The following is a 21,990-nucleotide window of genomic DNA, read 5'->3' on the forward strand; positions in this document are numbered from 1 at the left end:
CCCAAACCTTTGGACTTGTTACGGACCTCCAGAGGCAAGTATAGTGCTGGGACTAGAAAGCAAGACAAAACAACTTGGCGGTAATCCTTCTGATATGATATGGCATTTATAACACGCCTGGACACAAGTGTTTCTAGGCGCAACAAGACTAGGAGGGGGGAAACATAGGGCGGACAAAAGAATGATCTTACTAGGTCCTATTCCTTCAGATCACGCAAGTGTAGGGAAGTGGAAGTGGAGAAGTGCAGGTAAAGAGAGTGCAGTCAGCATGTGGATAAGTGCAAGTAACGCAAAAAGTGCAGCCAATGAGTGTCTCATAAGTGCAGAGAGAAGGGACTTGTAAGGTTGCAGGTACACACCACAAGTGCTAGGGCAGCCGGAAGGCAGTGCGAATTGCAACTGACATGCAGGACCCTGGGCCCAAGTTCAGAGGGTAGCCAGGTGACCAGTGCATAGAGCCACCGGGACATCAGCAGGGGAGAGGAAGCAGAAGCAAAAAGGAAGTTCTTGAGTTACTTCCGGAATCGGAGGTGGTTCTGCTCAAGTTTGAGAGAGGCAGGGAGGCTTTTCCAGAGGGAGGACACAGCCGAAGATGGAGATCTGCCCCCAAATCCCTGATTGTAAAAGTGACTGACCCTTGGAGTTGGAGGTGGCTCAGCTGAGAACTCGAAGGGAGAGATTTAGGAAGAGAGAAAGCCTTGTGGATGATGCAGAGGGTCTTGAACTTGATCCTTGCCGCCACTGGGGGCCAATGAAGAGACAGTTCACTGGCGTCTTGAAAAAGGTGCCAAAATCACAGGACCCCGAAGAATCCTTTGTCGGAAGCCTCTTCACTCGACTGCTACTGCAAGATCCATTCCAGTGTCCCTTCTTTGGTCTGCCTGATCACAAATCCAGTGATGGGGTCTGCTGCTGCATCGTGGGGGCGGCAAGCTGCATCTGCTTCACTCGTAAGGTACTGTGAGACTCTTGGTAGAACAACACAGATTGTTACTTGTTACAGAAGACTTTCTTTGGAACCTTTTGAACTTTATTCAGTTTGTGCCTACCTGTTTTGCCCTCCAAACTGCCTATGAGACACTCATAACTAGCTCGGGAGGAACATCTGAAGTGTTGGGCCACTGTGAAAATAATTACAAGTATTTACCTGAGTTAAGTTGATTTTGTTTCATCCACTTGTACCTGAAACAGATATTGTGAAAGTTATTACAAAAGTTTCTTAACTTTTTGAATTGCGTATTGCCATTCTAATAGTACTTCAAAAGTGCTTTACTTACTGTGAATAATGCATTGGTTTTTCTGAAAGTTACTTATTATGTTATAGTACTTACCTTGCTGAATACCTACTTACCTTAGTGTGTGTATGTAAATAAAACATTATTTGTATACAACTGTTAGTGTGTCAGTGTTTCTTAAAACTCCCTAACACCTTCTATCTTTCAAACCACATCCAACAGTCTCTGTACGTTCTTACATGGCTAGATGTTGGCACATCGTGTTAATGTGGCAAGCCCCTGCCCCAGACCTGTATTTTGGTTAACCCCCCCGCTCCTCCCCCCGGCACCGTTCTACCAAACCAGAGCCCTGCATCATGAAACTGGTAGTGGCATTTGGCCCCCCCATCGTCCCTCACTCCCCAAGACACCAGGACATGGCACTCCCTCATCTCCAAAATGTAAATATTCTCGTCACGACAGCAGAGATTTCAAGATGAACAAAAAAATAATGTAATTACTGCAGGTTTACTGTCTTGAAGTGTTATTTCTTTAAAGCAAAACAAGTGGAGCATTTTAAACATTTTGTTGTGCGTTTTTGTTTCTCTTTAGGGATATGGGATTGGAGTTGTTTAGAGCGCATATTATTAGTGACCAGAAAGTGCAGAATAAGACCATTGATGGAATCCTTCTATTAATTGAGAGAGAAAGGAATGGAGAAGCAATTGACAGAAGTTTACTTCGAAGCCTTCTTAGTATGCTTTCGGATTTACAAGTAAGTGAGGATAAAATGGCTTTTCTGTACATTTGTGTAATATTATTTAACTTTATTGTATCTTTAATACCTAGATTTATCAAGATTCATTTGAACATAGATTCTTGGAAGAGACAAATCGATTGTATGCGGCAGAGGGTCAGAGACTAATGCAAGAACGAGAGGTATTTTAAAAAAAGTAAACAAGTTTTCCCTTTTATTTATTATTGCTGATGTGACAGTATTGTATGACACTCGCTTCAGTATTTAAGTGAATACATTTTGACTCAAAGTATTGAAGCTGTGTGAACTGTGATCTTGTGAGGGATAATTGTTTGGATAATTGAATTGATTTTGGTACTAAAAGAAAAGCTGTGCATTGAGTTCTGTTAGCGCGTTTCTGAGTGCATTGTAAGTTCGTTCGAGCTGAGAGGGTCTCTTCAACTCTGTCTGGACTTTTTGAAAACTTCCTGTTGGATTTGGTGGCACCTCCCTCTGCTACCGTGACTACATAAACTGAATCGGTGTGCTTTTCTTGCCAAGTGCATTGTAAGTGCAGTCAAGCGGTCGACTGTTGATTGTCAATCAAGTAAGTTTGTTTGTTCTCTTCACACCCCATATACCTTGTTCTTTCTGTTGACTTTCTTTGCACTTATCTTACATCTTGGCAAATATGTGCATAACCCCGAAACCATCAGTGAAATGTCATCCTGGGTATATTACACAAACACCTGTAATATGCATCTGTTCATTGCTCTTTACAACATATGGCCAAAAATTGAATCAAAGTTGGGTCCTTTGATTTGAGTAACATGAGAATTGCAATGCTAAGAAAAGTAGTTTGTTATGGGGCTAATCATTGGTACACTGCACATTGCTATTAACTTATGAACCTGATGTGGGAAGTTTTGGACTCATGAATACTATTATTCTAAGTTGGCACCGGATTTGAAAAAGATTCTATTGCATGCTTTTTTGGTTAATTTTATCACTAGCTGAAACTTTTGAACTGCTGAAGATTTTATGTATAGTATTTTGGCATATCATTAGCTTATTCATCTCTTTTCTTTATTTGTTTTTCTTTTCCTTTGATGTGTATATTGTATTATGTGTAAAGCTTGCATTTTTTCAAAGTAAATCACATTAAAGAATAAATAAATAAATCTGATTCGGAAAGAATTGCGGATGAGCTTTGACTCATTCGATGTTTCCGTCTCATCATACGAGTCTAAATCCATGGACACTGCCAAAGTGCTGAACAGAAGATTCATTTTTATTAAAAGCTTTGTTTACTACCTGTACTAATATTTTAAAGGAACAAAAACTACATTGTGCAATTAAAGAAAATGGTATATCGTATTACACAATAGCAAATCATGCGACAAATCAAATGAATACGCTAATGATCATATCGCTAATGACAGTCTTTATGTGAATAGGTAGAATATATGGGTACTTCACTATATTTTTGTTTTCGGAGGACCGGTTTCAAGAAGGGAAGATACAAGTAATGCAATATATCGAAGAAAACCAGTTGTACCTGCCTTTCGCACTGACAGTTTAGAATGGCACATAGTGCCCGCTATATGCTTCGCAAGTCATCCGAATTAACATCAGAGCGTTTATGATTAATATATATATTTGTTTTCCATAAAACATTCTTTAAAAATAGGCATACTGTTCCTGTATAAATATAGATAACCTCTTTAGACATCGATAAAAAAAAACAAAACACGAGCACAGTTTGTGCCCAGGGGTTAGTAAAATGTGATGATTTTTATATTGCTAAAAAAACACCAAATATTGAAGAATAATTGAACACATTTTATAATAATCAAATCCACACCTAGCACATAAGGCTGAGAATGTTAGAAAGATCTTACAACCTACTTGGGCCCTTCTCATGGGCTCCCAATTACTCTATAATGTACAGTTGAGAATAAAGATTTTCCATATTAACTTACTAGAAAGTCTTAATTCTATTAAAGACCTGAGGCAAGCATTATGCACTCGGGTGCACTGAAAAAATATCTTGCTGCTGAGCTTTCTTTACATGTTAAAATAAAGAAAGAGAAGCATAATGTGAGCCTCCGGTCTTGATATAGAATTGCTGTGGGAATGAAAATGATTTTACTTTGTAGAAAAAAGGAAGACTAGCCTGCCAATGAGTTCTAGTCCGATCTTGGTCGACATGCTGTGTTTTGGCCCTTCTGTTGAGTGTTGAGCTGTGCTTATCCCGAGCGTTTTAACTTTTAATATTGGGCCTTCATCAGGACAAAGGATTAATTGATACATTTCAAATCTGGTGAACCCCCATTTCTTTGTGCAAAACAGCTATAAGCAAAAAGCTATAAAAGACTACTTAAAATCTTGCTCTGAGGTTCTTGAGTCTCTCAGCGTGTTTGTCATATGTGCAACCTACTAACCTTATTTTTGTTGTAGAATGTGCAGTGCAGACTTCTACTTATTTCTTTCTGTGTTCTATACAGGATGAGGCACTGTTGCCCTATATGGGACTACATGAACCTCCTTATTTAAGTGCATGCTTTATTGCAAATTGAATAAATCTTTGCTATCTCATTTCCCGCTGACTTTAGGATGGAAATATGTTGTGATCACATGCGCTGCATAGTCCGACATCTAGTGGAAGTTGCAGAGTATTACAAGATCTTTTTCAAAAATCAAACAGACGTCAACAGGGCACGATTAGTAATGTTATCCCTAGTGTAACGTGTACTGAACCCATGGTCCTTGACGCGTCTAGGTCCCTCAGATTGTTTTTTTCTGCCATCGAAGTCGGTCGCATATGCAGAGTTCTCTTACAGGCTGATGCCTTTTGATTTTAATACATTTTTAATTGTTCTTCCTTTCCTTTTTGTTCGCAACGCTGCGCGACTGTTCAACCACTCGACGGCTCCTGACGAACACTCATCTCATCATCGTCGTCGACTGATGGATCGATGACCAGACGCAGTGTTACAGGCCTCTTCAGGCTTTGGCCCATTACAGTAGGGAGAGAGGTGGGAGGTTCTCTATACTGACTCCTTTTAGAGAATGTTTATCCCATCATCCCCTTTTTTCTATTTTCGCGCAACTGCCCTCATAAAACATAATAGACAAAACCCTATTGAAATTTTGTCCCCCCTGCCACCTTAAATTTCAGTGGAAGGACACGCACAGTGTGCAATCACTGTCTCCCAAGGGATCACGCCGAAAAGCACTGTGTCCCGTCATCTTTTTTGGCCGAAAACAAAAAAGATTGGCGGATGAAATGCTGGCCTGCTCAAGCCATGCAGGCAGAGGCCTCCATAGACGTGACGGAAGATTCCAGCAAGGGCAGCTTTACGGGGTCATGAGTGATGCCGAGGGCGATCGGGTTTCGACTGAGCCCGAAGTGCAGCCCCCCCCCGACTCCGAGAAGCAGGCACGCAGTCCTGTGATGGAGAAGACCCCCGGCGGCCAAGGCACACACAAACATAAATACACTAAGGACATACGCCACGGCCAACTCTCAGCGACACTGTCGAGCGTTAAGGCTCGTGTGGTGACCGCGGAGAAAGCCTCGGTTTCATCACAGTCCTGTGGGTCATCGCGCATGCATTCTTCTCATGGCAGTTCCCAAAAACCAAAAGCAAAGGTCTGTTCAGACACCGCATATAAAAAGGCCCTCCTTTTGCGTGCCGAAGAAAAGGCAGCGAAAGGCATTTTGGCGTCCCCTAAAAATGTGCAGAAAATACGAGCGTTAATCAAGAAACCGTCACTGCTTCACTACTCAAGACAAGGTCACCGAAAAAAAGACAACATTTCTACCCCCGTGGCCCAAAAAGACACCTAGACAGTTGTCTTACACCACAGACACCCTCTCTGGGGCTGTTGGGTAAGAATTGGTGTGGTGCAGTCACACTCTGTGAGACTACACAACACTTATCTGCTTGGTATTAGGTAACCCACCTTTTGGTATAGGTCTGTGCTGCACAAGTTGGTAGTTTGACTGAGCAGCCAGGTCTATCTCAAGAGGGGTAAATGTGAGCTGTAGAGCTGTACAAATGAAATCCGCAATTAGAAGTAGCCAAGTAACACACTCAAGGTTTCCGTTATAGTTATTTAATGTCAATTTTTAAATAAGCAATCTTTTAAAAACACAATTCATCTAACAATGTAAATGTTTTAAAAATATTTTTCAGAATCAAAGAATGTAGTGGATAATCTTTGGATATGCTTTTTACACAATTCCTACACCCTGAGGCGTCTTCAATCACAAGGACAGTAATGGCATTTATTTATCACACTAGTTATACTTTGCAGATCCTGAGGTTGCAGAAAGGAAAGGTTTAAGGAAGGAAAAGGTTAGACAGGTTCTCAGTATATATGAGGACGCTTAAAGCTTCAATGAAATCTAGACAAGCCTTTCCCAGCAGTAACATTCTAAAGCAAGTTACCACCTATGAGGGACCAATAATATTTAAGTCAATGGAGCTGAGGCGCGTCTTAGAATCAAAGTCTTGCACAAAGTTAGAGAGTTAATTAGAAAATCACTTGCAGGGTCACAAGCTGTTAAGCCTGTGCAAAGGGAGCTGGAATCAACTCCAAAAGTAAGCCACTGCAATTCTCAACTGAGAAGAGCACAGCTAAAAGACAGTGAGATAAGTACCCCAAGTCTAAACAGTACCTCTGGTTTGGAAGAGATGTCTTGCTGGATTCTGTCCTGTTACAGCGGTGCATATCCGTGTTCCTGAGCCTCAGTCGTGTGGACACGAGTGAGGATGTGTGCAAGGCTCCTAAAGGTGGTACTTGGGAAGTTGTCTGCAGCCATGTGCTCTTTTCAGATCAGTGGCCCTTTGCGTTTCAGTGCACGGTAAACGGCAACACTGTGGATTTTGGACACCGGTTGGGCTTCCTTCACTCCTCGAGTCCTGCACCCTGGCTCAACTATGGATTTCTCGACCCCTGGCACTCGGTTCCTGCATCAGCAAAGAAGTACAGGCTGCCGGGGAAGGGTGGTCCAGTGGTGTTCATCTCGGGGGTTAGTTGGTCCCACTAACCCAAGGGAAGAAGTCATCCCTTCCGGAGCTTCTCTTGCTCAGAAAAGGGAGTTGCAGCACAGCAACAGGGCTTCACCTGGCAATTCAACGGTCCAGGAGGATGCAGCAAGCTACGGTTTCTTCATTGGGTGTTCTTCCCAGTGGTCGACTTGGACTATAGTCCCCAAACCCTCGCCTTTTAAGCAGTTTTCTCCCTTTCATGCACAGCCTGTCACTCAAACAATATGGAGGCTGTCCTGAAAGAACAGTGTTAGGGAACATTTTCAGTTTAGTGCTAAATTCCTCCCACCTTGGAGACCCCCAGCTCTTTTGCTGAACTTTGGGACTTTGAATTTTCCTGTTTTTCTTTTGGTTGTTGAGTCTGAAACTCCATAGGCATCATCTTTTTACATTGTGACACAAAGCACCTTCAGTGCAGTGGCACAGGGAAATCTTTCAGATTTCCCAAAGGTTTAAATACCTTCTCTTGGATAAACTGTTTCCAAGAGCAGTAAAGTGACAGTGACTTTACTAACATTGTAACTTTCTAGACCCAGCACACACTATCTTACAATAGGGTACTTGAAGGGTTACTTAGTATCCCCTTGGGCAAGTTTCTCATGTAACATTTTTATGTTACCCTTTCTACAATGAATGGCTGGTGGCAGTTATTTACTTTTAACTACCATTGGGAGTTTTTACCACAGGCTGCGTTCCCAGCTGCAGTAAAGCACCCATGGGTGTCTATTTTGTCAAAATGGACCGGGCTTCTTTTTTCGCTATTTCTTTGTGGAAAGGTCCTTCTTGAGTTTTACTCTGCATGCCGAACCAGGTTTGGTCCCTTTGTTAGTTTGGTCTTTGGCGGGATTTCCCGAGTGAAGCACACCTCTGGCTCCAGTATGTCTGGTGGGGGCAGGAAGTGAGGTAGGTGCCCGAAACTCCCTATGCTTAATCCCCTTGGTTACAGGAATGCACTCAAAGGTGATTGGCCGGCTGGCTGTCCGTCAATGATAGCCACCCTGCTGTGTGATTGACAGCTAGGCTGGAATGAATGGGAGAAACCTGCATAAATCGTGAGGCTTTTTGGCTTGGAAGGCAGCTTCGACCACTGGACGAAGGAATCCGAAGAAGAACTTGGAAGAGGTGCCTGCTGCAACTCCTGGACCGTTGGTGTGCCTGGTGAAGCCCTGCCACTGTGCTGAAGCTCCGAATTCGCTTCGACTAGAGAAGCCCCACAAGGACGACTTATGCCCTTGAGTTGGTGGGAAGAATCAACTCGCAAGTGAACTAGTCTGCACATCCTCTCGGAGCTGGCTGCACTTACTTGCTGCTGCAGGAACCGAAGTGCCAGGTAGAGGAACACCAGATTGGAGTCCGACTTAAGTCGGACTTAAGCACTTAAGTCGGACCCGAGCTGCTGGAAGATCCTCCGGACTCGTTGTAAGCAGGACTGACCAAGCCTGAGCCACAACAGAGTGCTGGACCCCAGATGTGAGGAAAGTCCAAAGTGGTATCCGAGAGTCTGAAGTGGTGAGATTTGCTGAGACGCGAGGAGCTGAAACCGCAAAGTGCCGCCGAATCGAAGTTTTTCCTTTTCTGTCACCGACCATCCTGTTGTGTTGCAGGAGTCCCCAGAAGTCCTCCCTCTTGTCCCCTACGACTGAGGTATAGCAACAACAGGATCTGCATAGCCACACAGGAAGAGAAGCCAACTGGAACCATTTCTTCTAACTAAAGGTACTGTACACTCTAAGAGAACGTACCTCTTGTTGTGGTAGCCTTACTTGGCCTCAGTTGAGACTAGTCTTGGTTGCTTCTGTAGAGTTGCTCACAGCTTCTTTACTTCACAAGCCTAACCAGCTTGTGGCCCTTTATTGATTCCACTATTTTCTACAAAGACTTCTAAAACTTTGTGCAAGACTTCTACTTGCCTACAGCAAGTGCTTCAGATCACTTAGACTTTTGCCCAATTGACATTGGCTGGCCTGGCTCCCTGAATAACTCTTCTGTACTCTGACATTGTTTTACCATTCCTTCCAGGAAGGGGTTAATTTACTTTGCAGTGGGGGTTCAAAAGTACTTGGCTGCTTCAGAATATTTTTGTGATCTCTTGTTTTATTCTATAACCCTTTTCTTTAACATGCTTCTAAGTATTGCTCTAAATGTTACAGTGATATATTAATGTCCAGTGTCCTAGCTATTTAAGTCACCTGAGGGTGTAGGAAGTGTGCGTGCCATCCCAAAAGAGTACTTGCTGATTTAGAGAAACTAAGAGTGTTTATTTTGGAGTGTATTTGTGTGTTGCTCTTATATTTTCCCTTCTCAAGAAGGCTTATTCAAACTGATTGTTAAATGAATTAATAATTGTTTAATCAAGAAACCTTGTGTGTTTGAATACTTGTCACTGTGAATCTGCAACTATCCTACTGCTCACATTGACCCCTCTTGAGATAAGCCTGGCTGCTCAATCACGCTACCAACCTGTGTAGTACAGACTTATACCAAAGGTTGGGTTCCTATTGCCAGGAGGTCAAGGTTGTTGTAGACAAGGGACAGGGGAGTTTCGGGAACCTCCCTCATTTTCTGCCCTTCCAGACACAATGGAGCAAGAGGCAGGTTTCAGTACTAAAGCCCGCCAAAGGCAAAACGAACAAACGTCTCAAACCTGGCTTGACGCGCAGGGTAAAACCCAAAAAAGACCTCAACCAGAAAATGGCAAAAAAAGACGAGGTCAATTTTGACAAAATAATCACCCATGGGTGCTATACTGCAGCTGAGGATTCAGCGTGCGGTAAAAAGCACAATGGTAGGAAAATTAAACCACTGCCACCAGCCATTTAAAGTAGTAAGGATAATATAAAAAATGTTACATGAGTAGGTAGGAAAAGGGGCTACTAAGTAACCCCCAGCACTCCACATAAGATTGTGTGTGCTCGACTTAAGAGAAAAGGTAATTAAAGTCAATTTCACTTTACTATTCTTAGGAACTGTAGTTCATAAAAGAAAAGGTATTTAAACCTTATGAGAAATATAAAGTATTTCTCGGACCTTGCACTAAAGAAGTATTGTGTCGCCATACAAAAAAAAACAAAGGAAACAGAATCCAAATCAGGTCAAAACACATGAGAGAGTAAGAAAAAAGGGCTTCTTCGCTGCTGCAAGAACGGAGTGCTGCAAGCCCACCCCAGGGTCCTGTCATCTCGGGCTTCTCACCCTCATGTCATTTTACACCAGAACAACTGAATCAAATTTTAGGGATAATGTCCTGTTTTGTGGACTTCATGGCTAAACACTCCAACCAATTGACTGTTCTTAGACGTCTCACAGCCAGGGGCATCAGCAGGGCCACCCCCTGCCAAGAAGTCTCACCTTGAGCCACAGCCGAGCACCTGTACTCTAAGCACTCCGGCCTCTGCATTCCAAGACACCCAGTACCAAGACCCATCTCAGGACTTGTATTATGACGACCAAGCAGTGTCTATGGGACCTCTATGGACAAGACCAGTTCTACGACAATGATGATGACATTTACATAGTGCAGTCGCCACACCATCAAGACCAGCCGGTAGCAGATTCACCAGTTGATGACCAACCCCAGTACAGCCAACTGCTAATAAAGGCTGCACAACATTTCAGTATCGACACTTGGAAGACACTGGTCGACTTGTAGTCTTGTTCCAGCAAAACAAAACCGTTCTTAGGAGCGATCATAAAGCCAGAAGAGGGGCTTGTCTTCCCGTCAAACGAAAGAGCGCAAAACCTACTTCTTCAAATACCTCAGTACCTAGCCAGTCGCCAAATAACCGTACACAACACAATGCGCTTGCTCAGGATGATGGCTTCATTCATTTACCTGGTTCTGCACGTACAGTTGCGTATACGCCCAATGCAAAAGTGGTTAACGAAACAGTGGTCTCGGCAAGCAGTCAGTGGGATGATATAGTGGTTGTTTCAGTAACCCTAGTTCAAGCACTACGCTGAAGGACAATGGAAAATCTGTTGAAGGGAAACCCTTTTCACAACCCTACAGTGCAAGCGATTATTACAACAGACTCATCACTCACCGGGTGGAGAGCCCACTACTTTCACCACACAGCACATGGCCTATGGACCCATATCACCGCCCAAAATCACATGAACCTTTTTAGAGCTACTAGCAGTGCTCAAAGCCCTACAGGCTTTTCGAGTGCATCTATCAGGCCAAATAGTACAAGTTCTCACAGACCGCACCACGGCTATGTTTTACATAAACAAGCAGGGAGGCACACACTCTTCAAGTCTTTCCAGGCTAGCCCAAAACATTTTGAAGTGGGCACTCAAGCAGAATATATTCCCAGTGCCACAATATGTTCCAGGGAAACTCAATTCTCTAGCAGATTCAATAGGATGAGATCCTCTACCCTAAAAGCACGAGTGGCAGCTCAGCAGAAAAATGTCGGTTATCTTGTCCCTTTGGGGCTATCCTCAGTTAGACTTGGTCGCCACAAGCCTGTGGATGAGCTGGTCAGGGAAATTTGCTTACGCTTTTCCCCAACACTGCGACTGAGCAGGATAGTGAACCACATGCACCAGGATCAAATAACTCTAATCCTATGTGGGCGAGACAACCTTGGTTTACGCATCTGCGCAAACTGGCGCTGTGCGATCCAATCAAACTCCTGTGTCCCTTCAACATGCTCCTCCAGCACGGGAGGACAACGTTACACCCCATCCTCACTCTATGAACTTGGCAGCTTGGCTCCTGAAGTGATAGTTTGGTCATTTAAAACTACCTCAAAGGTGTATGGAAATCCTCAGAGGCACATAAGCCAAACACCAGACACTGTTACTTTAACAAATGAAAATATTTGTAATTTGGTGCCAGTCAAAAAATGGAAACCCGATCGAATGTACTCCATCACACATTCTTCATTACATACTCCGGTCTAGTATTCAACTCCAAGGTTCATCTAGCGGCTCTATCCGCGTACACCATTTCTCAAAGCAAGGTGTCCTGGTGGAAAGTCCCTGTCATTAAGGCATTCATGGAAGGAGTAAAAAGGCTTTACTCCCCCACCACCCCCACTTCAAACCTGCCTCCAGGGTTGGATCTAAATGTGGTACTCGCAAATCTCATGGGTATCCCCCATTTGAGCCTATGCACAAATCCAACCTTAAACACCTAACCTATAAAATGGCTTTCCTGGTGGCCAACACCTCCATAAGAAGAGTCGGTGAACTATTAGCTTTGTCAGTGCAAGACCCTTTCTTTGTTATCCACAAAGACAAGTTGTTACTAAGAACACACCCTAGGTTTTCACCTAAATTCATATCCAAGTTCTATGTCAACCGGTCCATTGAAATACCTGCTTTCTTTCAAAACCCTTCATGCTCAGCTGAGAAAAACCTCCATGCACTACATGTAAGGAGGGCGGTTCTTTACTATGTAATCAAGTCAGAATCGCTACGAGAAACGGACTAATGGTTTGTCTCCATAGCACCTGGCAGGGAAGGTGATCACGTTTCAAAAACCGCCATCTTCAGATGGATAGTGAAATGCATGCTGCTGATACTCTCTATGAAACAAGAATCTGCCTTTCACAACAAGAGCTGACTCTACCAGGGGGTGCAGGAGCTACTTTGGCCTTTATTGCAAACATCCCACTGGAGCTCTATACATACTTTTACTCGGCACTACTACATTGACGCAGATTAAAGCAGATTCACAGGTGGTACAAGCGGTGCTAAAACATCTATTTGCCGCTGTACCTTCTCACAACCCACCACCTTCTTCAGACCCTTTTCACTAATCTATGCATAGCATATTATCTAAGCAGATCCACAAGCCTCAGAAGGGATACATTACTCACCGTAATTGTATTTCTGATGCTTGTATCTGCTTAGATCCACATGCGCCCACCCTTCTGCCACTCTTGCAGTAGAAGGTGCATTGATGGTTTTTTCTAGCTTTTTTTACTCTTATCTGCTTTATTGCATCTGTACACGTGCAACACTTCATGCTATCTCATGTCAGAAACAAAGCAATCTGATGGACCTCGACACGTGAAGGACCCATGGGTACAGTGGACGTCACACTAGGGATAGTATTACTGACCCGCCCTGTGACATCCCTTTTCCAGTTTAGAAAACAAATAATGTAATACTCCGTGACTACCAGATGTCAGCATATGCATAACATGTGAATCTAAGCAGATACAAGCACCGGAAATACGATTACGGTGAGTAATGTATCCCATATACTTTTCAGAATGGCAAAACACATTCAAAGGATAGTAAGAACATTTGTAACTACTCATATTTCAGAGGGACTGTTACCAAACCAACAAGTAACTTTTAAACACTTGTTGCATTTATTAGACACAAGGCCCCAAACGTTATAAGTCCTTCCCTATTCTTGGAGCATGAGTTTTCTCAGTGATAGGAGGGGTTCACTAGGTCTCTAGTGGCAACAGACAGGTCAGGATAGGCATTGATGCAGGAAAAGCCAGAGTTCCTGAGGAAAGCTGTTCAAACAAGTCTTTTACTTTAGAGTGGTAGAAAGTTTCCTGGGACTTCAGAGCAAAGACACCCTCTGGGAATTCCAGCAATGGGCCTGGCCGAGCTGGATGAGAGAACACCCAATCACATGAATTTCCCCCTCCCCGCCCCCAAAGCTTCATAGGAATCACGAAAGGCTTAAGGTAACTAATACACCAGCTAACACAGTATGTCAAAGCACAGAAGGAGTTTGGAACCGAACGTCTTCAGGATCTGCAGCCAAAAACCTGGTAGATGAATACCTTGTCAGGAAGACTGAAGATGGGACACTGGAAGGAAATTTGCAGCAGGGATCAACGGGGAAGACTCCAGGCAAGGGTTTCTTCGCAATTATATGCGCTTCTACGGTTTTGGCTCCCTTTTCAGGAGCCAGGAGAAGACTGAATATCACTGGTTGGATTTCCGTTGCTAATCTGGACAAGCACTCTGGTGAGGTGACTTCAAGGATTCAAATCAAGTCTCTGGCGATCCAGAAGGATGCCACCAAAGTGTCAGCATGATTCAGTATTCGGAAGATCGTGCACCACGTAATGGCTTGAAGTCCCAGGATATTGAGGTATTGCAGCCCAGCAAGGTCGCTGCATGCCCAGGAATGGCTCAAAATGCAGGTCTTTGGTCCGGGTCGTCCTTTCTGGGATCCCCAGTTCGCTTTGAAGGAAGGGTAACGGGCTCCAGTTACACAGCATTCGCTGTTTGCTGGAAATCGCTCGGGCCATCAGTTCTTCTTCTTCGGTGTCAGCTCCAGTGGTCGTGGTCGTCGGCAGCTTCTAGGTTCAGAGTTTGTATCAGGAACTACAGTGCAACTTCTGCATTCTCTCCCTTCATTTTACAGCAAGGGGCAGTCTGGCTGTCCAATAAGGACAGCCAGCCCCCAAATGGGAATCGGTTCCTTTCACACAAGTAAAAGACTAAGGGCTGCAGGATTTTGGAGTCCTCCCTCCATCCCACCCTTCCTGCCTTTTCAGACACTCTGTAGCCTGGGCGGGAATCGAAAGGATTCCTGCCGAAGACAAAACTTCCACTGAGATCGTTACCACCTAGAATGGTAGCCTGAAAGTAAAAATGACTGTCATAAAGGTAAAATCACTGCCACCAGCTATTCAATTAAGCTCGCAATTGTAACTGTTACCAGGTCAGTAAGAAAGGGGATACATTGTATCCCCCCAGCTCTCCACATAAGGTGGGGTGTGCTGGCTTACTTATGTAAAATGTAAAGGGGAAGTAAATCCCTCTTTACTACTTGAACAGTAGTTTACCCAAGTATATGAATTTAACAGGGGAGCCCAAAGGGTCAATCCAGCCTAAGGCCAAAAGTTATTGGAAACTGTAACTCGAACCGTACATTATGGCGAGACAGTCACCCATAAAAAGAGTAAAAGACTAAGTGAGAGGGGGAAAAAGATTCCTACTGACCTAGGGACAAGGTAGAATAGTTACCAAGGGCAAGAAAAAAGCTCTGTGGTTTGGTTGACACAGGTCAGGAAGAATTCACTAATATGAACATCTTACCTAACACTTTCCCTCGAGGGGGTGGCGCGGGGGGTGGGGGAGGCAAGTCCATTTCAGTAATTGGCATTCCCTTTTGTTCTGATAAATGTGGCTTTTCACCAAATTAATGTGTCCAGTGGCAGCTCCAATAAGGGTGCAAGGAGTTCATTTTTGTCCCTCCCTGGACGACTTGCTCGTCCGAGCAGAGATCTATCAGCAAGTGAGCACATTGTTCAATCGTTTACCAGACCTATTATTCAACACTGAACTTTTTTGGTCAATTAGAAAAAAACATGCCTAATCCCCACTTAGGGTATTAAATTAATAGGTGTCAGATGGGACTCTAATTTACTCAGGGTATTACTCACAAAGGAGAGGATCCAGGACCCTAAAGTTGGCGGTCATGCTTTTCTGGAATAGTCAAGAGATTCTATTTAGCGGTTACAACATCTTCTGGAACTCATGGCTGCATCAATTCTGGCTCTGCCTTATGTGCGTTTCGGGATGAGGCATTTGCAACTTCATTTTATTTTTAAATGTCTTTATTGGCATTTGTGAGTAAGCTTGTACAAGGATAAGATTCTGAAAGCAGTTACATTCAAAATGCAATAACTGGCGTAAATGTGATATGGTGATCAGCTTATAACCAACGACAAAACTATTAATAAAGAACAAACAAACTAAGGAAGAAAGGGAAAAGAAGAGAAAAGAAATAACAATAACAGTAACAGTGACTGTCCCAACTCTCGGTGTGGTTTCTTAATCAATGTCGCCAGGTTCGGGGAGTGGGTCCGGAGGCGGGTATCGGCTTTGCTCCCTCAGTACAGTTGCTGGGTGGAGCCCTTGGGTGTGGTGGGCTAATCTGTAGTGTCTGTTGCTTTCTAGGATGCAAGGGGGGTGGGTTCAAGGAGGTTTGTAGCTCGTTGCAAAGACCATGTCTCTAAGGAGGGCTTTCCAGGCCTCCAGCACATTGCTCACATCGTCGCCGCCACATTTGTTTCCCTCCTCCCAGGCTACAGTCTCAGCCGTAGTCCATCTTTCCATTTCCCTGATCCAGGGGTCATACCTGGGGCCCGCTGGGGCCTTCCAGGCCATGGCAATTGTTCTCTTAACTAGAAGGCAGGCCATATCCATAAGCTTCGTCAAGTGTTTGATTTTACCAAGTCTCGGATAGGTGCCCAGTAGGCACTCCTTGGGTGTCCACTCGTAAGTTTCTAGGCCAGCATTCCTGCAGGTCCGTTCAGCGGCCTGCCAGAGTTTCTGAGATTTGGAACAGGTCCAAAACATGTGAATCATGTCCGCCAGGTCTGAGGAGCACCAGGGGCACCTTGAGTCCGCTTTGTTGTTGAACGTGGATATCCGGTGAGGGGTCATATACGTTCTGTAGAGTACGTTCAGTTGGATCAGTCTAAACCTGGCGTTTCTGGATACCTCCTTTGGATATATCAGGGCTCTCGCCCATTCGGCCTCTGTGATTTCAGTCCGGAGGTCTGCCTCCCATTTTACCTTCAGCCGGGCGCTCTTTGGGTTGGGTCGATCGTTCAGTTGAGTGTACAACCTGGACGTCGGTCTCCATCCGTCACCAACGTCATACATTTCTCTCAGGAGGGGGTGAGTTTCTGGTTCCTCAGGCCATGCGACCCAGTTCTTTCTGGCCACATGTCTCACTTTTTGGTACCAGAGGAAATGGCCCAGTGGTAGTCCATCTCCTTCTCGAAGCGACTCGAAGTCCCTGAAGAGGCCATCATGAAACATGTCCCCCCATGTGTAGAGACCATGGTTCTCCCATCTCCTCATAGTTGCCAGGTCGGTGGAGGTTTTGCAGACATCCGTCATCATGGGGGTGTCGGGTGTATAAGAGCGTTGCAGGCCCGCCATGGATCTCACCTTGTTCCATACCCGCCTTCCAACCTCTAGTATAGTGGGTGGGTTGGGGGGTCCAAGTCGGGGGTTCCAGAGTAGCTCCTTGGGATACAGCGGTGAAGAGGAGTGGGATAGAAGTTCTAGCTCAGCTGAAGGTTCATCTGAGAGCCATTTTGCCAGGTGTGTCGACTGAGCCGCCAGAAAGTATCTCTGGAAGTCGGGGAGCTGAATGCCGCCCTCTGCGTAAGGGAGTGTGAGGGTATTCAGTGTGAGTCGGTGCCGGGCTCGTCCCCAGAGGAAGTCCCTGATCAGAGAGTCGAGTGTCCTGAAAAAGGGTGGGGGAATGTAATACACCACGTTGGTGAAATAGTAGAGGAACCTGGGGAGGATTATCATTTTAGCTATCGCCGCCCTCCCCATCATGGAGAGCGGGAGCTTTGACCAGAACTGTATGGATCTCCGCACTCCGCCCATTGCGGCCTCCGTGTTGGCTTTGTGGGTGGATATTGGTGAATGTGTGATGTTGAGGCCTAGATATCGAAAAGTGTCCACCTGCCAACGGATCCCGATCTCAGGAAGCTCCTCCTCAGGTTTATTTTTCAGTCTTGCTAGTGGGAACGCGCAAGACTTCTGCCTGCTAAATCTTATCCCCGAGTATCTTGCAAAGTTGTCCAGAACATCCAATACAATCGGGGCATTCTCCAAGGGGTCGCGCAGGTATAGGAGGACGTCGTCGGCATATAACGAGATGATGTTGTCTGATCCTCCAATGCTGATGCCAGCGTCAAAGAACTGCTTCCTGAAGTATATTGCCACCGGCTCCAGGCCTAGAATGTACAGCATTGGAGACAGTGGGCATCCCTGTCTGGTACCCCTCTGGATGGGCCAGGCCCTCGATATCATGACACCCGTTTTAACTCTTGCCAATGGGTCGCTGTACAGGACCTCTATCCAGCGGATGAAGTGTTCGCCAAGTCCGAACTCCCTCAGGGTTTCGATCAGCCACTCCCAGTAAATAGAGTCAAAGGCTTTTATGGCATCCAGTGAGAGTACTGCTAGATCTTCCTCGCTTTCGGACGTCTGTGAAATGATATGTTGGAGCCTCCTGAGATTGGCGGAGGTGTTACGCCCCGGAACGAAGCCATTCTGGTCCTCATGTACCAGGGAACCGATCACCCTCGAGAGCCTTTTGGCCAATATGGTCGTCAATATTTTGCCGTCGTAGTTTAGGAGCGCCAGTGGGCGATATGAGTCACATCTATCGGCTGGTTTGCCTGGCTTGAGCATCGGGACGATGAGGGTTTCTCTCATAGTGTTAGGGAGAGTGCCCGACTCGTATGCCTCCGTATATACTGCGTGTAGTATAGGAGAGGTGATCTCCTCGTAGGCCTTGTAGAATTCTGGGATGAGTCCATCTGTGCCAGGAGCCTTGCCTGTGGAGAGGGATCTGATTGCATCTGTGATGTCCTCCACCGTAATAGGCTCCCCAAGTTTGTCCTGTTGTTCCTGGCTCAGCCTAGGCAGTCCCACCTCAGCCAGCGTATCCTTTATATCTGCTATGGGGACCTTCGTCTCATGAGTGTATAGGTCGTTATAGAATTCCGTGAAGGTATCATTAATCTCTTGTCGTGTTCTGCAGGTCTTTTCGTTCGTATCTTTGATCTCCTTGAGGGCCTGTCTCGGGTGCTCTTTCCTGCATAGCCATGCGAGTATTCTGCCCGGTTTGTCAGCTTCCCTGTGGGCCTTCGAGGTGCGCACAGAGAAGTCAAACTTCGAGAGTCTTTCCCATGCCTCCCTGCAATCCTCTCTGATCAGTTTCAGTTCAGCCTCCCTTTCGGTGGTTGGTGGGGCGCCACTTTCAAGTCGCTTTATTCTCTCCTCCACGACCTCCAGTTCTCTCCTCAGTTGTCGCCTGATCCCGCCCGCCTCGGCGATTATCTCCCCCCTTGTCACTACTTTCAGCGCCTCCCAAAGCGTGCTCCACTTCTCGACCGAACCCTTATTTATCGCTAAATATTCTTCCAGCTTTTCTCTTAGGGTTTCCTTGAATGCTGGGTCGGTCAAGGCATCTGATGGCATGCGCCACGTCGGGATGGGGGGGCGGGGGCCCTTGAGGGAGAGCTGCAACAGCAAGGGGGAGTGATCAGATATTGTTCTGCCCATGTATTCTGCCAATTCAACTTGCGGGGTTAGTTCGTTGGCGATGAAGAAGTAGTCCAGTCTCGTGTGGAGGCTATGGGGAGCCGAGTAGAATGAATATGATCTATCCGAGGGGTGGAGGTCTCTCCAAATGTCCGTCAGGTGTAGGTCTGCCACCATCCTGGGGAGGGCCCCAGGAGAGGCGCTATGGGGCATGCGTGGAGCTGTCGATCTGTCCAGTTCCGGGTTCATAATAGAGTTGAAGTCCCCCCCCCATATGAACGTATACTCTCGGTAGTGCAGCAATTTTGCGCATAGGTCCTTGATGTGTGAGGGTATATTGTGCTGGGGAAAATACGAGTTTACTATACACAGGGGAGTGTTCTCAAGCATGCCCCACACTATTGCATACCTGCCCTCTTTATCCAGCTCCGTTCCCATTTGTTGAAATGGTGTGTCCGGGCTCACCCATGTATAGACTCCTCTTGCGTACTTTGAGAAGGATGCGCCGCTACCCTGGCCTCCCCAGTATTTCAGGATTTTGTCTGTGGCCTCCAAGGTGAGATGTGTTTCTTGCAGGAGGGCCAATGATATTTTTTTCCTCTTTAGATAAGAAAAAATCCGGTTTCTTCTTATGTATGTTCCCATCCCTCTAACGTTCCATGTAATTAGCTTGAGTCTTGCTGCCATTGCATAAGTGGGTTCCTCGATGAGGGGAGTGCCACCCCTTCTCCCAGTGTTGCATGAGCCGTATTGTAGGGTGGGTGATGAGCCATTTGTGTGGGGTGGGTAGGCCCGCCTAGGCCCAGGAAATCTTTATTCATCCGGGTTGGGACAGTCATAACAATAACAACTTGGAACAAGTAACTAAAACTAATGCACCCAGCTTCAGCCACCGGGGTGGAGTGCTCGGGGGCCCTCGCGCCGTCCGACCTAGTCCAGGTCTCTGGCGCGAGTGGTTGTGTGCAGGAAAGAGGTCTGCACTGGTCAACGGTGGGTCCGTGGTCTGTGTCCATGGGCGGGAGGTCGAGTGAGCCCGCAGTCATTTAGCGTTCTGATGTGGTAGTTTTTCTTCAGTATTGGTATAGCCTCGGTTCGGTTTGGAGTATAATACCAAAGAAATGGGTGCTCCAGCCGCGTTAGTATGCGGTCAGCTTTTTGGGCGTGCTAAGTGCGTTCCTCTAGCGTGGTTTCTTTGGGAGCCTCAGCAAGGTTATTGTGTTCCATCCACATAGTGGCCGCTTCTGGTGATTCCAAGAATATTGCCCGCCCATTGTGGATTACTTTTAGTCGTGATGGATAGAGCAGCATGTATTTTATGTTCAGTGTCCTCAGCTGGGCCTTGATGGGGACAAAGGAATTCCTTGCTCTCTGCACCGATTGGGTATAGTCGGGGTAGATGGTAATCTTTGAGTCACCCCGCTCGATTATACCTCCTTCCCTCGAGAATTTCAGGATCACCTCTCGGTCGCGGAAATTGAGGACCTTGGCGATGATGGGGCGGGGGTAGGATCCAGGCGGGGGGCGCTTCTGGAGGGATCTATGAGCTCTTTCAATGGCGAATCCCTGCGAGAGTTTCGACACCCCTACTTCCTGCTGTATCAGGGACTCCACATAAGCCGTCGGGTCCATGGTCTCCGACCCCTCCGGTACGCCCAGGATCCTGATATTGTTCCGTCTGGCCCGACCCTCTGCTTCTTCGGATCTCGCCTCCAAGAAGTGCACTTTCCGTTTGAGGTCCGCTACCTCTTTCTGTAGAGACGTCGTCTCATCTGAGATGTCCTTCTGGGAGGATTCGACTATGGTGACGCGCTCCGTTAAGTTGCGGGCATCTTGCCTGATAAGTTGTATGTCCGTCTTAACCTCCCCGATTTTCGTATCGATGAATGTCCTCAGGGCCGCGATCGCCTCAAGCACTTGATTATGTCTGGTCTCATCCCCAGGGGCATCTTGTGCTGGTGAGGTCTTCGGTGTGGATTGAGCAGCAGGCTTGGATGTTACAAAGGGGTCCAGAGTAGCGTGCTTGGCTTTGTTCCTCGCGGCAGCCATCTTGCCTCTTTGATGCCGTCGCCACCCTCTCCCCCGTGTCTATCGGCCGCGTAGCGATCTTCCTCCTGGCCCTTCTTGGCTGCTGCACCGGGTCCTGACGGTGCCCTCGAGTGGCCCGAGCCGGGGTGCACTCGACTGCAGGGAGGGACTGCTCGAGTCAGCGAGTCGCTGGCTCCCGGATTCAGTGCGAGCCGCTGGGTTATCAACGTGAGGCGGCCGCCATCTTGTGTGCCTCGCCCGGGAAGAAGGGGGAGCCAGCGCCGGGTCGCGGTAGAAGCTTCTCAGGCCCCGATTTTCGTCGGGGTTGGGTGGAAGACAAGGTCTCCCGCTTCGGCCGCCGGTGGATCTCCTCGGATGCGGTGTCTGTGGGCTGAATCACCTTGAAAAGGATCGGACTGCTGCGGCCCAGACGGAGCTCAGGGAACTCGCGTCCTCACTCCGTGGACATCAGGCCACGCCCCCCCATTTGCAACTTCATGGTACCATGAGACCGGGAAGCAGACAAAGAGAATTTTAATACCTTTAGCATTGGGCCAACACTGTTGGAAATATGATGCAGGTTTGCAGACAGGAGTTCCTTTTAAGGAGTCGCCGCCTCTGCACACAATAACATCTGATTGGTCTCCCACTTATTGGTGCTTGACTTTAGGGCAGTTACAAACGCACGCTCTGTGGTCCCTAATGGATAGAGAATTACATATAAACATTGTTTTTTTTTTTTTTTTTTTTAATAACACATTTTATTGGTGTTTTTAGGAAAAAACAAGGTTAAACAAATAAACAACGTAAACAATCAATACATGCGCATTGCCGGAGAGGGTTACTGGCTGTTTCAGATGTTGTACACATATGTTTGCAAAAGAAAAAAGGGGGGGGGGGGCAGTTTTAGTTGAGCCCGCAGGCAGCGTCCAGTTGTTTTATAATC

General features: G+C 46.3%; 1 protein-coding gene across 1 annotated transcript in view; it reads left to right on the plus strand.

Moving 5' to 3' along the window:
- Nucleotides 1-21,990, plus strand: part of CUL4B (cullin 4B) — a 1,392,627-nt gene that overhangs the window by 163,667 nt on the left and 1,206,970 nt on the right. The window contains exons 7-8 of the mRNA XM_069612678.1: nt 1,827-1,989; nt 2,064-2,153. Of these exons, the coding sequence (XP_069468779.1) occupies nt 1,827-1,989; nt 2,064-2,153 (253 nt within the window). The remainder of the gene's footprint in view (nt 1-1,826; nt 1,990-2,063; nt 2,154-21,990) is intronic.

Source organism: Ambystoma mexicanum, chromosome 5p (assembly GCF_040938575.1).
Source record: "Ambystoma mexicanum isolate Mex_15411 chromosome 5p, UKY_AmexF1_1, whole genome shotgun sequence".
NCBI classification, from domain to species: Eukaryota; Metazoa; Chordata; class Amphibia; order Caudata; family Ambystomatidae; genus Ambystoma; species Ambystoma mexicanum.